General features: G+C 42.0%; 2 protein-coding genes across 4 annotated transcripts in view; one reads left to right on the top strand and one right to left on the bottom strand.

Annotated features, from left to right (window-relative positions):
* Positions 1-8,961, top strand: part of LOC106810403 (kinesin-like protein KIF18A) — a 21,558-nt gene extending 12,597 nt beyond the window's left edge. For all 3 annotated transcript variants that reach the window (XM_014813747.1, XM_014813749.1, XM_014813750.1), the window contains exons 11-21: positions 2,265-2,430; positions 2,766-2,930; positions 3,237-3,358; positions 3,696-3,934; positions 4,460-4,651; positions 4,873-6,016; positions 6,365-6,490; positions 6,740-6,879; positions 7,173-7,227; positions 7,415-7,522; positions 8,315-8,961. In XM_014813747.1, coding sequence (XP_014669233.1) covers positions 2,265-2,430; positions 2,766-2,930; positions 3,237-3,358; positions 3,696-3,934; positions 4,460-4,651; positions 4,873-6,016; positions 6,365-6,490; positions 6,740-6,879; positions 7,173-7,227; positions 7,415-7,522; positions 8,315-8,375 — 2,518 coding nt within the window. In that variant the 3' untranslated portion in view covers positions 8,376-8,961. The remainder of the gene's footprint in view (positions 1-2,264; positions 2,431-2,765; positions 2,931-3,236; positions 3,359-3,695; positions 3,935-4,459; positions 4,652-4,872; positions 6,017-6,364; positions 6,491-6,739; positions 6,880-7,172; positions 7,228-7,414; positions 7,523-8,314) is intronic.
* Positions 8,962-10,346: 1,385 nt separating this feature from the next.
* Positions 10,347-15,289, bottom strand: part of LOC106810404 (coiled-coil domain-containing protein 91-like) — a 21,164-nt gene continuing 16,221 nt past the window's right edge. The window contains exons 4-9 of the mRNA XM_014813751.1: positions 14,439-14,546; positions 13,976-14,068; positions 13,517-13,672; positions 13,137-13,226; positions 12,824-12,937; positions 10,347-12,638 (exon numbers count right to left, since the gene is read on the bottom strand). Coding sequence (XP_014669237.1) covers positions 11,958-12,638; positions 12,824-12,937; positions 13,137-13,226; positions 13,517-13,672; positions 13,976-14,068; positions 14,439-14,546 — 1,242 coding nt within the window. The 3' untranslated portion in view covers positions 10,347-11,957. The remainder of the gene's footprint in view (positions 12,639-12,823; positions 12,938-13,136; positions 13,227-13,516; positions 13,673-13,975; positions 14,069-14,438; positions 14,547-15,289) is intronic.

The raw sequence follows: 15,289 nt of genomic DNA, 5'->3' as shown, positions 1-15,289 counted from the left end.
CAACTGAATGCGCGACTGCAGGAGGGACCAGACTATGGGACATCTCCTGGAATCGCCTTATTACCAGAGCCTGTAGCCATGGAGAATGTTGAGTCTTTCAACCACCGTGTCAGTCTGCTGTTGCTGCCAGTGGCTAGGACGAGTGTAGTGTAGTCCGAGAAGAAGAAGAATATACGGTAACGTTGAATCGTCTTGTGATTTTTCAGCTGAAGCGTAACGTACATAACGTGCACTTCCACATCACCACTACACTAAGATTATTGAGCAGCTGCGAGCAGAGGTCACAGAGCTAAAGAGCAAACTCACGGCTTGTGAGGAGTGCGGCCCTCGACAGTAGATGGCGCCACCTGTGACAGAGGGAAACACCGTCGCAGGCAGTCGAGGAGATTAAGAGGTACAATGAAAGAACTGTATATATATGTATATATGATATTTATCAGTGTTGTAGGTCTCGAGACAGTCTTGGTCACGAGACCGGGTCTCGAGACCGTTTTCCTTGTCTCGGTCTCGGTCTCGGTCTCGGCCTCGCGAGTGCAATGACTCGGACTCGGGCTCGGACTCGAGCCTCCGGAACTCGAGGACTGCGGGTCGAGACCGTCTCGAGGCCACTACATACATAGTGAGCAGGAGTCATAGATCGGTTTGTCGCGGCTTTAAATCGCACGGGGCCGAGTTCACGCGCATCATTCGTATTCAACCACGGCCCATAGAATAATGTACACAGGCGCGCGGTTAATCAATCGTCTACTGCGGCTGGCAGCAAGTGAATTATAAGTCAGAAAGGTGTAAAATGATGTCATGAACCTATGTGCGCAGTACTAGTAGGTACTACTAGTATGACCTTCTACCACTTCGAAGTGTAGTAGGTACTAGGTAGTAGGTACTAAGTCTCACTGCCTCTGTTCCTCTCGGCTACCAGTTGTTCAGCCGTTACATCATCTCACAAACAATGGATCTCTCGTTAGCTCTTGAACACGTTTCGCTATGTATGAGCTCGTTTTCTCTGCTGTTTTCGGGCTGACTATACACTTCGAATGTCTACGATGCACGGTTGTGCTTTTTCCCAGATCAATCTCATAAGCCAAGTCGGATGATTGCCACTAATCTACATTCTACATACAATAGAAATGTTCGTAGCGTACAAATGCATAATGCACAATTTTTATTTAATTTATTTTATTTTCCAACACGTTATTTTCCTAAGTCGACACAAATATGCTGGTCCCAAAAGTGTCGATTATGCAAGTTTTTATGGGTACTTTCTATTTATGCAAACAAGTGACAGATCCAGGGACAGGAAACACCCCCCCCCCATTTTTGAACAAACACATACATAGAAGTGAATGGGCCTTGTCAGTCTGTGCCCCCCTTTTTTTTTATCAAAACTGGACTCGGACTCGACTCGCGGTGGTGTGCACTCGGACTCGGGTGGCGCGGACTCGGACTCGGACTCGCGGGGGTGCGGACTCGACTCGGACTCGGACTCGGGGGGTGCGCGACTCGACTACAACACTGATATTTATATATGTATATATATATATACAGGGGTAGAAATTTACTTTTTAACACGCGGAGTCCAACGGACTCGCCTACCATCAAAAAGAGGGAGTCCGCAGCCAAAATGAGGGAGTCCGCAGTCTGAGGTTCAAAATTAAAGATAACGCATGTGCTTATTTTTAAGATTTATGCGGTTGCATATCTGCCAAATTTTCTTTGGACATTAGCTGAAAAAATACGGTAATTCCACGAGGTTAGTTAGTATGGCAGAATTTTCAGGGAGTCACACGGATTCCTGCATATGTTAAATCAGGGAGTATTTGACTCTGGACTTCTGCTAATTTTGCACCCTGTATATATATATATATATATATATATATTTCCAGGGGCTCAGTCTACGTGCCTGTGGTAAAATAATGAAACTATGATATCGGCTAGACTATCACTGTAGTTAATAGTCATCAACCTCTACACAATAATTTATTCTTGTTCATAGATCTATGTTTGTAACAACATGTTTTACTTTGTTAACAAGATTCATAATGAGCAAAACTATAATGAGTATGGCTATTCTTGTAGGTGTTTAACACTTTTTTTTGGTGTTTGATAACAGGTTATTAGTTTCAGGTTCTGTAGTACTGTTGTACTGTGAGATTTTACTTGGTCATGTTGGGAATATACCTGCTTGTTCGGCATGGATGTTTTTCACGACTGATAGGTTGTTTGACTTGTGTCTGTGATTAGTTATATTCGGTATACATTTACAGGTTGCAAGGCATTCTGGCTAGTGTGTTTACTGATCGTATCAAGCTCAGGAAGCAACTGCTGGACTGTGAGAGTGTAGATAGAGACCTGCAGTACCGATTGCACAAGAGAAAGACGCAACTGCACAGATATTCGTTAATTGCTACTTCGCCTAACAAAATCACCCAGGTGGGTATCGTTTGTCTAGGCTGCGCTCAATAGAACGTAGCTAGTAATGCGTTTAAGAGGCATTAGTTATCACTTCAAGTTACTCAGTTACTTCACTAGTCTATATCTGTGTTTCACAGTTGGTATATTCAGCAAATTCTCCATATATGCTTTGCCTCACGTCTTGTGATTCTAGATGAATTTCAATAATCGATTACTATGGATGTTGTGCAGTAGTAACTATACTTATCACAACCTGTTTAGCAACAAGAATGTATCCTAATGTGACTGCATGATGTAAAATCTTCCATGATGTAGTTCGTGGCCCATGATGCCTTGGCGTTGTAACTTTTCAGCTCAACGAAAAGCTCGCGCTGTTTGAAGATGTGACTGCAGCGAAGAGACAGAAGCTCTCAGCAGTGATGGACGAATCGACGAGAGCGCTAGGGGAGAACGGAGAATGGCTGGCGCGCGTGGAACAGGAGCTAACCCAGATCAATGATGATGGGGAAATACCAGAGGTATGTATGGTCATTGATGGGGCAACCAATAGAAATCAGGATGGAATTCGTCTCAGATGTGGAAGTTTGAATATCACGAGTCTGCTGGTTGCACCCACTGTGCAGAAGTTACTCTGTGCAGTATTAGATGTAGCGACCAATATTAACTGCAAGCGTCGATAGGTTTATTTCATGCATTTTCATTGTGAGTGCATTCTGACTAATATTCTTGGAATGATCACCTATACATATGCATGAAGTTCATTTCTTTGAAACTCCATGCTGGTTATTCTGGCAACAGTGTTCTGATGGTTTGTTTTTTCTCAGGTACTGGATCGCGGCCTGCGTGCGAGGCAGCTGGAACTAGAGTTGAGGGATTCACGTCAGAGCGTCCGATTCCTCAAGCGTTTCATCAAGGCACGAGAGCGTGAGTCGCAGCAGCAGGAAAGGTGAGGTCGTGTGAGACAGCCCTGTAAACCAATCCCACACTACGCCTGCATGCTCGATAATGCTTGCAGTCAGCTTCTAGATTTCGGCTACTAAACACAGGCTCACCACGCTATGTTGACAAAGCCTTACCTTGGAAAATGTGGTGTACCTTCCCTCGGTGTTTGTTACTTTGCAGATGGACAGTGTGTAATTGTCATGTGTGCAAACGATCATTACAGTCTTAGATAGTGATGAAGCTAGGCACTGTGAAGCCTAAATAAATGTAGTATATATATATTTACAGCAAGTGCACACGTAACTTCATAAGATTAAGCAAATATTTTATTTTTTGCTTAGGCTTGTGGCTTCACTGCTTGGCTACACGAAGCACCAGTTCATGATCCTTAAAGGAAACGGCCTTGTGGCATCAGATCTTGAGATGACATTTGAGAGAATCCAGGAAGAGGTGGTGTCAAGTCAGCAGATTGCTTGGGCTGACCAGCCTTGCAAAACTACAGACGATGGCTCCATACTGGATATCGCCTCGTTGATTGACCTGCCTCTAGTTCCCAGTTCTTCACTCCACACTCCAAAATGTGAGTGTTTGAGTAACGATTGCACACAATTTGAAGAATAGCTGTGTATGCTGTACGGCATGTAAATTCTGCGTCATAGAGCAGTTGAGGTTCGAAAGTAATTTTTAATTGCCAGTTGTACTAAAATTGTACACGAGTTGTACCAAATATATGTGCCTCTAATACTATGATCTTAACTATTTTAGTAAAGTATTTGACAAATTCATAAGCCAACGTCATTCTGAAGGCTGTTTTTAAATGTTCATTTTACGTTTATATTTTTAAGCATGTCATTAGCTCATTAACTTATAATATTGACAGTCAGCTTTAGCCAATTATTGTTGCAATAGGATGTTCTAAATATAACGCTTAGCAGTTAAGTGCCTCAACGTTGACATTCTGGCGTGTATGTGTGTAGAACGTGTACAGACTCATAGCAGCTTGCCCGACGTAGCTGTGGTAAGGAAGAGAGCACGGTTATCTTTCGACACAGACGGACAGGTCACGTGGCTTTGTGCGATGAGTTCATGTTATGTCTCGTTACAGCGAGGCAGTCGTCAACGAGGAGGCGCGTTACCGTGGCTCCGACGCCACCAGGTGGCAGTCCTGTGGTGGCAGCGATCAATACACAGCAGACGCACGACTCTGCGTTAACTCTGAGCGATCGGGGCGATGTGGCGACTCCTGGTGCCGCGGAGCTGAATGTTAACTCGCACGAGGGAGCCACGTGTCGAGCAGGTTTGTGAACATAATCACAATTAAGTTCTCTGCGCTGTGAGAACAGAACGTCAGCGAAGCTAGGGAAGCAGAATCTTGTAAACGTGTGTGAATAGTTTGCAGGTTGAATGCGTGTATAATACTTGATTAGACTGATCAAGGTGTTTGTCTTACCCAATGGCATTGCATTGATCGGTCTTACCAACGAAGTGTTGCTTAGTTTAAAACCGTTCTGGTTTCAGGTATAACCCCAGTGGCACATGGACAAACTGATGCGTCGCACACATCACATGCGCATACAGGCTGCCCGCCCGCACAGCAGACGACTGCAGCACCATATATCCACATTCCCGCCGCAGGCGACGACGACTCATCTACGATTACGACAAAGCCGGCGGTGAAGCCATCACCGAACCTCCACACTCCGAGGCGCATCAAACTGGAGGACGCGTCGCACAGTGATGCGTTCACTCCGCGCAAACTCACTATCTACGGTTCCCAGAACAAGGACAAATGGCAGCCGAGTCCTGCTCTAGGAACCCCACGGAGGGTGCCATTACTACGGGAGCAGACAGCAGCTGTTGCCGTGTGTGTGAGTGCGGACAGACCTGATGAGGCAGCAGCAGCTTGCGGGCAGCGAATAGTCGTCTCTGATAGATCAACGCTGTGCGGTGAGCGGTCTAGTAGTAGCTTGACTGCAGACGGTACGGCCGACGTGGTGTCAGTGTCGCCATCACAAGCGGCGATGCCTGTCTGCGAGGAACTATCTCCGGTGCGGCGGCTGAACGAAACATTTGAACAGGTTGCGAGTGCAGAACTAACAGCGTCAGACGCTGCTGATGTTGATCTCCCGGAACCCGTCATCACCGCAGGCAGAAGGGTCGCTACGTGCGAATCTGTTGCTACGTGCAACGAAACTGTCATCGAATCCCGCTCTATTCCCATTAACAATGGTACTGTCACCAAATCTCACCCCATCCCCATTAACAATGGGACTGTCACCAAATCCAGACCTGCAGCAGTTAGTAACGGAACCGTCACCAAATCTAAACCTGCGGTCGCTGGCGGCGACGGCTCGATCGTCGTCACCGACCCCGTCGTGATGAACAGCGGCACGGTAACGAAGGAGAGACCGGCTGCAGCAGCAGACGTCGATCCAGCATCCGGCGGGAGAGAGGCGCGGCCGAAGGTGGTGCGCTCGATGACGTTTCAGGACGACGAGTCATCGTGCGCGTGGGGCAGCCCGGCAGGTCCGCGCACGTTTGCGGAGGTGGTGTCGTCGCCCCTGCAGCCGGTGTCGTCGCCCCTGCAGCCGGTGAGACGCGGCAGCGACCAGAACTTCAATAATCGCGTCGCGACGTCTTCTAGTCAAGTCCCAGACAATAGGTGCAGATCATGTGTATTATATTTTACGATAGATTTTACAATAGATTTTTAGATGTATGATATTATTTTGTACGATGGATATCGATCTATACCATCAATGGTCTTTTGACGGTGGTACTTTTGAGTAACGATAGTGTTTAGTAAGGGGTGGGAGGTCATGAGAAGGTTGGCAAGAACTGTACGAGTGTCAATTCTGAAATCGTAGCCGATCAACGGTATAATGAAAAGATGTATTTGATAGACTTCATATTTACTAAACCGTGTAGTATATGGTAGATTTTATGTTAATTTCCCTTTATTATTATGTTCTTGTCCGCATCATTACATCTTTTTGATGAACTCTTTTAGTGCGGATCGTCGTGTGACCTTCGCTTCCCTGCCTGCTAGTAATCAACCCGGTGCATGGAGGTCTGGTGGAGCTAGCAAGTCTCTCAAGATGACACACTCATCAAGCCACCTTACAGGATTCAACAGGTTTGAACATATTTACTACTGAGTTTATTTTCTGTTCGTAGAGCATTGAAAAGATATGAAGACCATGTCGTAGTTTCTGTATATTTGATGAAACTTTTCCTGAAATCATGACATCGTTTTCTTGTTTTACTAACGTGCAAATCTTTTTCTACTTGCAGCTTGATTATTGTGATATAAAATAACTATTATTTATACTTATTACTATAATTGAATTAATTTCATGTTTTATGTCGCTTTATTTTTCGCCAGGGCTTCGTCGTTGATACCCAGTAAGATACCCGCTACCAAGCATCTGAGGACAGCCACTGGTCCACAGCACTTCACAAGGAGTCCACTGAGCGAACACAATCACAGACAGCCGTCGTCTGCGAAGAAGGCCTCCGTGCATGGTATGAGCATTTATCATTCACAACGGTACTGAAACACTAACATTAATTAACAGCTCTTTAACTCTGTATGTGTAGGTTTAAAATATATTTAAATGTATTTACTATTTCAGATCGCAACTGAAGCAGTATATACTACGATATCATATATGGTTGTTAGACTAGAGTGTTTGCAGAAAAGCGTGACATAAGGGACACATAGTTGCCCTAATAATGACCTATTATCATTTATCTTTACGTATTAGCAATGCAAGTTTTTAATATCTGTGTATATATGAGGTTAGTTTCTGTTTCAGATAATGACAAGCCGGGGTACATGTCTAGGACAACATCATTCAGTTTTAAAGTGAGGTAAGTAATTAAATTATGTAATTGTGTCATTGCATTCGTTGAGACTGTCGTCTTGTCTTGTAGTGTATCTAATATGATGGATGTACATGCCAATCTGTCATCATTGGCAATATGCCATCTAGTTCCTGTAACGTATGAATATAGTATCACAATATATGGCTTTCATGCAATGTTTTGTCTGTTTAAGGAATGGCCAGTCCAGTAAGGAAAACAATCCATTCACGCCACTGGGCATGAGTAAGGCTATCAGCTCATCGAATTTGGCACTCAATGAGAAGTTAAAACGTAAAGGACTGTGAGTATTACATATAGCAGTTACCATTTTAGTTCAATAATCTGCTATTTGATAGCTGCTAGAGCTACTGCTGTGAATGCCATCAAGTTTGTAGGTTCTGACTAGCTTCACAAGAATAATATGCACAGCAATTTCGTTGGTATTCGTTTATAGATGAAGGTGTTTAATGATAGTGGGTTACAGGGTTCTCCCTACGTTGCGCAAACGGGGCGCGCGCGCCCCGTTTGGGAAAACTCCCCCCTGTTTCAATCGTTGCGCCCACGTTTAAAATACCTCCGCCCGATTAAATTCCACCACAATAAAAGTTTGCCAGCGAGGAATCGATCGTCAAGAATTTCCATTCGACCAGGACACCCGGTACGTGTATTTTTACCGTGCCACGCATGCACAAGTACAAACAGTCAACCTGTCCCACACCCAACACTAACTGTACAACGACTCGGCTATCTTATATATACAAGAACCCCAAATACCGTCTATGTGTAGTGACGATTTTACGCATTAATTAGTGGTATGGTAAAAAAACACGCGCCCCGGACCCAACCCCCCCCCCCTCCCCCTTCCCTCCCCTCCCCCCTGTTTGAATTTCATCCTGGGGAGAACCCTGGGTTACCTTTTATATAGAGATTTCTTCTACAATTAATAAATACATTATATACTACTACTATATAATATTCCCATGTTACTTGATATTTATCAAACTTATACACCAATGTATAGATGAAAATAAGATGAATAAGCCTCTAGTTATCAATGCGTTTTTATCTATAGTTGACATATTTATGTGTGCAGGTCCAGGAGTAAGTCGATCAGCTCTCTACGTCATGCAGTGAAGTCGACATTCGCACGCTAACGGCAAATAATGCGGCAATGTGTCGTCACGCAAAGTCCAAGTGTAGTATAGATGGTTCTACGCATTCACTTAATAGCAATAACAGTGTGCATGTGTCTGTAAATGTGTGGAGTGACATGCAGAAGAAAAGGCATCCCACTCAGAAAGCCTAACTGGATTGTGTGAAAATATTTAGCCAATGTAAAGTGATCATAGTAGTGATTGAGAGTATGTTCGTATGTTGTGTGTTTCCTGACTGTAAGCTTGATAGTAATGATGCCTGGTTCCATAGATCAGATGAGAATAATTATCGATGTATTTGTATCACGTTTTTTATAGCATAAAATTAGCATTAATTGCAATTGTGACATTGCTGCGTTCAGTTTAAATTACTGTTAATTAACTTTGTGGGAATAGTATATGATTCCGTAATAATTAAATTGCTGGAAATCAATCGCTGTGTAACTGCAGGGTAATTACCAGTTCACATTCGATACCTAAGTGATATTATGAACATGAACGGAAGCATCCTCGTGGTATATGTATGAGAACACATGTTCATAATAAAATGTGTAGCTGAATTACTACATTAACTTTGTTTATTTTACATCTAAATGGTTTATTTATTTTTTCTTCATATCAAGCTCCAGCGGATCACACACGTTCTTCTTTATTCTCTTATTTTCTGCCTATGTCGTCTTATGTAACGTAACGAACGAACGAACGAAAGTATCTTAATGAACGGTTAATCTGAAACAAATTAAAAGAGCACATTTACCATTTACCGTGTGTGCTATGCTGTTTGTGTAGCTCGCTATGGACAACAAACTTTCTGGTAAATACCATTCAAATACACGTACGGCAATCACAGCCGAATCTGCTACTATTAATTTAGAAAGACATTAATAATTATTTACAAACACAAATCCCTTACCACGCTGGGTTCTGTAGGGTTTTAGAAGCACATTAAAATTCGCAAATACATAAACACTTACACGTATACGTCGCTGCAACGTAAATATAGCGCAAACGGCAAAAACAGGCACGGATGCACACATTCCTTCTAATATAATTTACAGTTACTTCTCTCGCCTTTCCGCTCACCCTCTTTCTCTCTCACTCTCTCTCTTTCTGTCTGTCTGTCTCTCTCTCTCGCAGTATTTCTCTGCACGCACGCACACATATACATACACACACTGTACCTCTCTCGGGCGCTATGTATATATATTATATATATATATATACACATATGTATATATATATATATATATATATATATATATATATATATATATACACATATGTATATATATGTCATATATATACTCGCCTCTCTCCGTTTCTTCTTCCTCACTTCTTTACTCCCCTCTCGCGGATGGTATCGCCATGGTGTATGATGTCTGGTTCCATAGATCAGATGAGAATAATCATCGATGTATTTGTATCACGTTTTTTATAGCATAAAATTAGCATTAATTGCAATTGTGACATTGCTGCGTTCAGTTTAAATTACCGTTAATTAACTTTGTGTGAATAGTATATGATTCCGTAATAATTACATTGCTGGAAATCAATCGCTGTGTAACTGCAGGGTAATTACCAGTTCACATTCGATACCTAAGTGATATTATGAACCGAAGCATCCTCATGGCATATGTATGAAAACATATATGTTCATGATAATATGTATAATGTACCAATATGGCCGCAAAGTGAAGCAGAAACGAAGTACATTCTCACCAACGTTTTAGTTGCTATAAGATGCCAAAAATTGGTCCCATTGTTTCTTTAGCAGAAATCACTGGTTTTCTGTGTATCAATGTAGAGTCATTCGCGTGTAAAATATGTTTACACTTTAATTACTCTAATTACACAATTACTCATAAATCTGTACTTGAGTGTTTATCAATGCTATCTTATTTCACTAAATTACTATTTTCTCATAATTAAACTGCTTTAAAAACAGATTAAAACATTAGCATAGTCGTAAACTCAGATGACATCAAGCCATAAAACGCGTTTATAATATCAAGAACACGAAGTTTCGCATGTTTTACTCTGACAATCAATAATACAGATTGATCCAGTGTTAGCACCATAAGCTAATACTAATATAGTAATCAGCATGCACATAATATTAAACTATACTGCTCACACGGAATATGACATATATACTGGCATGATTAATATTCAAGCTGCCACACACTGGACTGACTCTAATTCATTCTTTCAGAGTTTTTGGAGAGAACAGCTGCTAAAGTAATTCTGCACAAACCCCATCACGATCTATATGATATATATACCACATCCAGTTTAATTTTGTATGACAAATAAAACTGTAGTTTTACAATACGCGGAGACAATGCTCTATCATGATAATGATAACAATCATAATGTAGGAATATATATATATATATGTTTAGAGAAAACTTTATATCATCACACAACGTTAATTTGCTAATAAATTATATTTAACAAACAAAAATCCAACTGCACTGAAGACTACTGCAAATCTATACACGTGCCTTTTCCCTTCTAATTCCCTTGGCAGCTGTGACAAGACTTGAAGTATTATTTTAATAAGTATCTATGACAACGACAAAAACATCAACATGTGTTCCATACATTGTACTGACGGCTATTTAGCTATAGCTTCACACATTAATGCTACGAGTGCTTCAACTAACTTACTCCTATCGAACGCACATTGCTACGTTACCATAGCAGGCATCCTCAGGTGTAAGTGTGATTCATGATGCCCTTATATCAGTGTATTAACTTAACTCATGCACAAACACGTTCCCACATAAGTTTTATACTAAACCTAGCATAGTTACACAGCACAAACTCACACCGTAAAACGAGACATTTTAAACGCAGCGCCGTTACGTCTACATACTTTTTTGATCACTGACAATAGTTGATCTCGTTTTTCTCCAACTACCCTCCTAACATTGAATTGCACACGCAGACATAGACACAGTTACTCACAGTAAAGGCACGCTGGTTTTGAGAGGACACCGGTCATTGACAGCACCCATGCAGTTAAACACCACACGTGACACGTGTAGCACATACACATTAAGGGCAAATACTCAGTATATGCTCATTGCATTTCCAGATAACAGTTAAACTATGATCACACATCAGAGAACGAACGTACTATCTATGGGACATCTTCATCTCTCGTCAGTACAATTATATAAATTTTAAAACTTTGATAAAATACAGACAACACAATATAGTTCTATTTGTAGGTGTACACTCGACATTGGCAAACATTGCTGCCAATAACAATAACTTAACACGTAACATGCATCACGAGAATGATGATATGCATATGTGTATATCATGATTACCGAGATGCAAGAGAGGATGCATAATTCATTACATAAAGGTAGCATGACAAACATGCACCCACGAAATATATGTTATCAGGAGTGAGATAATAACAGATCGGTTATTATGTTACTCCGGAGGTTATCATGATAGATTTGCATAATCAATGTGTAGTGGAGTTTGATATAGAACCTCTTACTGCTATGCTATATCAGTACATTTATCTATATGCCCGCACTCCTTTTGTAATTAACCCCGGGAAATTTAACCATCTGAACTGCTTTCGGACGATTCACCTTCACTGTCGTCATCCTCAACGACTTTACTCGCCTCTTTTTTAACCTCATTTTTTGCACCAACAGCTACGGTTTTCACGAAAGTGGTTTTGGTTACGGTGGTTTTTTCTGTAGTCGCCTGAGATGTCTTTGTTTCTGCTGACTTCTCTGCATCTACTTCACTCTTCGGTTTCTGTTCCATTGTGACTGACAACGTTGTCTGGTACTTCTCGGGAGACCCTTCAGTTTTTGTCTTTGATGTTGGCGAGCCTTCTTTCTCCTCTACATCCTTGCTTTCTGACAAAAGTGATTTCTCTTTCGATGGAGATTTCTCTTTCGATGGAGATTTCTTTCCACTTGCTTTGTTGCTGGCATCTTTTGATGGAGAAGCTCTTTCTTTCTCTCTCTTTTCGATTATGAGCTCTCTTTCCAGCCGCCTCTCTTCAAGTTTTTTCTTGTCTTCTATCTCACCTTCACTATCAGAATCAGCCTGGATGTCATCATTGCCTTCTTGCTCGAGTTCTGCAATTTCTGCTCTCAGAAGTTCGATCTCTTGATCTTGCTCTGTGTATGATTTCACCTCTAAACTGAGAACCTGCATCTGTTGTTTGGCACCCTCTAGGAAGACATCCAGAGCCACCAGGTTGCGCTGACGTAGCAATGCATCCGCCTAAAAGTACATATTCGCAAAAATGCAAAATACAGCTCAAAAAAGTCAACTTTCCAAGAACAAGTTGCATTTACCGTGTATTTTTGCATCTACCTTGTAGTAATTCAATGCAATTTGTAACTACATTACGACTGTGCTTCGTTGATTATACTACTGACGCATACAGACAAGTGAACAGATGTTACCTTTCTTTGTTCCTTGATGTACACGTGGATATTTTTTCTGACAGAGCGGAGAGCGTCTTGGACTGCTTCTCTACCTCTTTTCCTTTCTTCCAGCACTGCCTTCTCTAAAGCTCTCTGCAGCCATTAAAAACACCAGGACATGCAATGTAATATTTCTAACTTCGGTTTCCCATAGCAAATCTCATTTCTAATACATGACCAACTGTTGCCACATGTGCTTTTAAATATACGAAAAAAGAGTTGTGTGGTTTATTTATCAATGTATTAATTAACTCAAGATTGCACTCTAATGTAAGGCGTGTGTGAATCTCACCCGACTTCTCTTGCGTTCGTCCAGCATTGCATCCTCTAGTGCTCTCTCCGACTTCCACCTCTCCTCTTCACAAATCTGCAACAACTTCTCCTGAAAACAGTAGACCACGGCGTTACATCACAGCAAGTTAATTACACACGGGAAGATGTAAAACTGAAACTCACTGCAACCTGTGGCATAAAAGCAGTCTGCTTCATCCTTCCCGTATGTTCCTGGCTGCTAGATCAAGCATACCCAATGTTTAATCTTAGAATTGCAATGTCGTAAGTGTTTAACATGCATACATTAGTATGCGTGAGCTTATTGTTTCACATTTTGTTCAACCTTGGATCAGTGACCGGCTGCTCTATCGGATGGCATAATCTCACGTGTAAATTTACCCTTTCACTCTCCACCATCTGGATGCTCCTGCTTCTCTCCTCCTGCGCCACTGTCTCCACGGCTCTCCTGCTGTTATCCCGCTCCTCCATAAGCGCCTTGCTGATTGCCTCCCAGCGCTTATCCTTCTCCTTGTCCATGTCGGCTGAAAATTTTTCCTGAACGACAATGAGAGGAGTTTATTGTTCGGAACGCGGAATAGCAACATGTAACTGGAACTGTGATCCCCCGCATTAAGTAAAAACGTATTATTTAATTAAAAAATAATTATAATATCATGATTAAAAGCAATTACACAATTGCTTAAATTCTTTCAATTTTCCTCGATTTAATTTCATCGGTAGAGCTAAAGAAATGTGTTATCTTAACATTAAAACGGTTATTGCAAATTGATTTATATTAGTAATGTGGGGCTTAGGACAGATGTCGATATTACTGCTAGTAACATTAGAACACGGAACCTGTTGCTCTTTCCTAGAAGACTCCAGAGCCTCTTTCAATCTCTCCTCATTCTTGTTGCGGTCCTCTTCTAGATCTACCTTCAAGTTGTTTTGCTGCAAAAGCATTCAGAATCAAACGTCAGTCTACATTTCTAGCTGTTACCCAAAATGGTATCACTACATAGTTATCATCTACACAGCACAAATAACAACTCACACATAAACCTTTTTACCAGAATTCAGACATTAGTGTTTGTAACTAGAGACCAAGTTGTACCCGACTTTAATAACCAATCAGATTTTGACTGGCACAAAATACGTTACACATCTTGAAATCGTTGGTGTGGCGGCATCTGACTTTATCAACCTATATGATCTCAGTAACCACTCCTAGCCATTCAGAGTTAACTTGTAGAAGACGACGAATGTTTGTTCTGGGACAGCGTGGCTGTCGTTCTAATTGATAAGTTCTGCACAGTCTCACCTGTGCGTCGATAGCTTGGTGCAAGAGAACTGCTTCCTCTGCTAGGATGTCCTTCGCTTTCTGCATCGTCGCTTCCTGCATCTGAGTTACTGATGTCTTGCACAGCTCCTGAACAATACAGACCTTCACGTCAGCTTGATGCGTGATTCAAATCACACACGATACTCACTGGTAGACTACTATTTACAGGCAGGCATGTGACACCTGACAAGTATCAAACAAATTGCAATTTGCATACGCGTCATAGTTCGCCAATGCACACGCACTGACAGACACTTCAGGCTTTTAACTTTCATGTATATCAACAGATACAAATATACACGACAGCAGCGATTTGTGCGCGATGATGAAGGGAGGGATTTGTGAGCAAAGTAGGGGGGAGGGGTTTGTGAGCGAAGTAGGGGGGGAGGGATGTATGAGCGAAGGAGGGGGAGGGGTCTCTCTTTCTCTCTCTGGCCACTTTCCTTTCCTTTCTCTGCACCCTCTTCTTCCATTCGTTTTCATTATCAAAAAATCATTATTTTTTATCATTATCTTTGTGCGGCTTGTGCCAGAAGAACCATTTCGACACAATGAAATTGCATAGGACCTTTTTCGATAAATTTCACCTTGTTTTTGCAAAAATTCAAGAGTAATATTTAACGTTTCCACGCGGCGACTCCAAATGCTTGTTCCAAATAGCGTGTGAATAATTGGTTGGTCATGCTATACCGACAGCTGCCCGGCTTCAAACGACAAACAAACATGGCCGGAGAATGTACGTACACCCACACTGCAGTGCAGCAGGGGCGTAGTACAGAGGGGCCTGGGGGGGGGAGGGGCGACGTGCCGCCCCAATCATTTTCTGTGAG

The sequence above is a fragment of the Priapulus caudatus genome, unplaced genomic scaffold (assembly GCF_000485595.1).
Source record: "Priapulus caudatus unplaced genomic scaffold, Priapulus_caudatus-5.0.1 Scaffold438, whole genome shotgun sequence".
NCBI lineage: Eukaryota > Metazoa > Priapulida > Priapulimorpha > Priapulimorphida > Priapulidae > Priapulus > Priapulus caudatus.
Note: the sequence above shows the minus strand (reverse complement) of the source record. Positions and strands in the feature narration are given on the sequence as shown.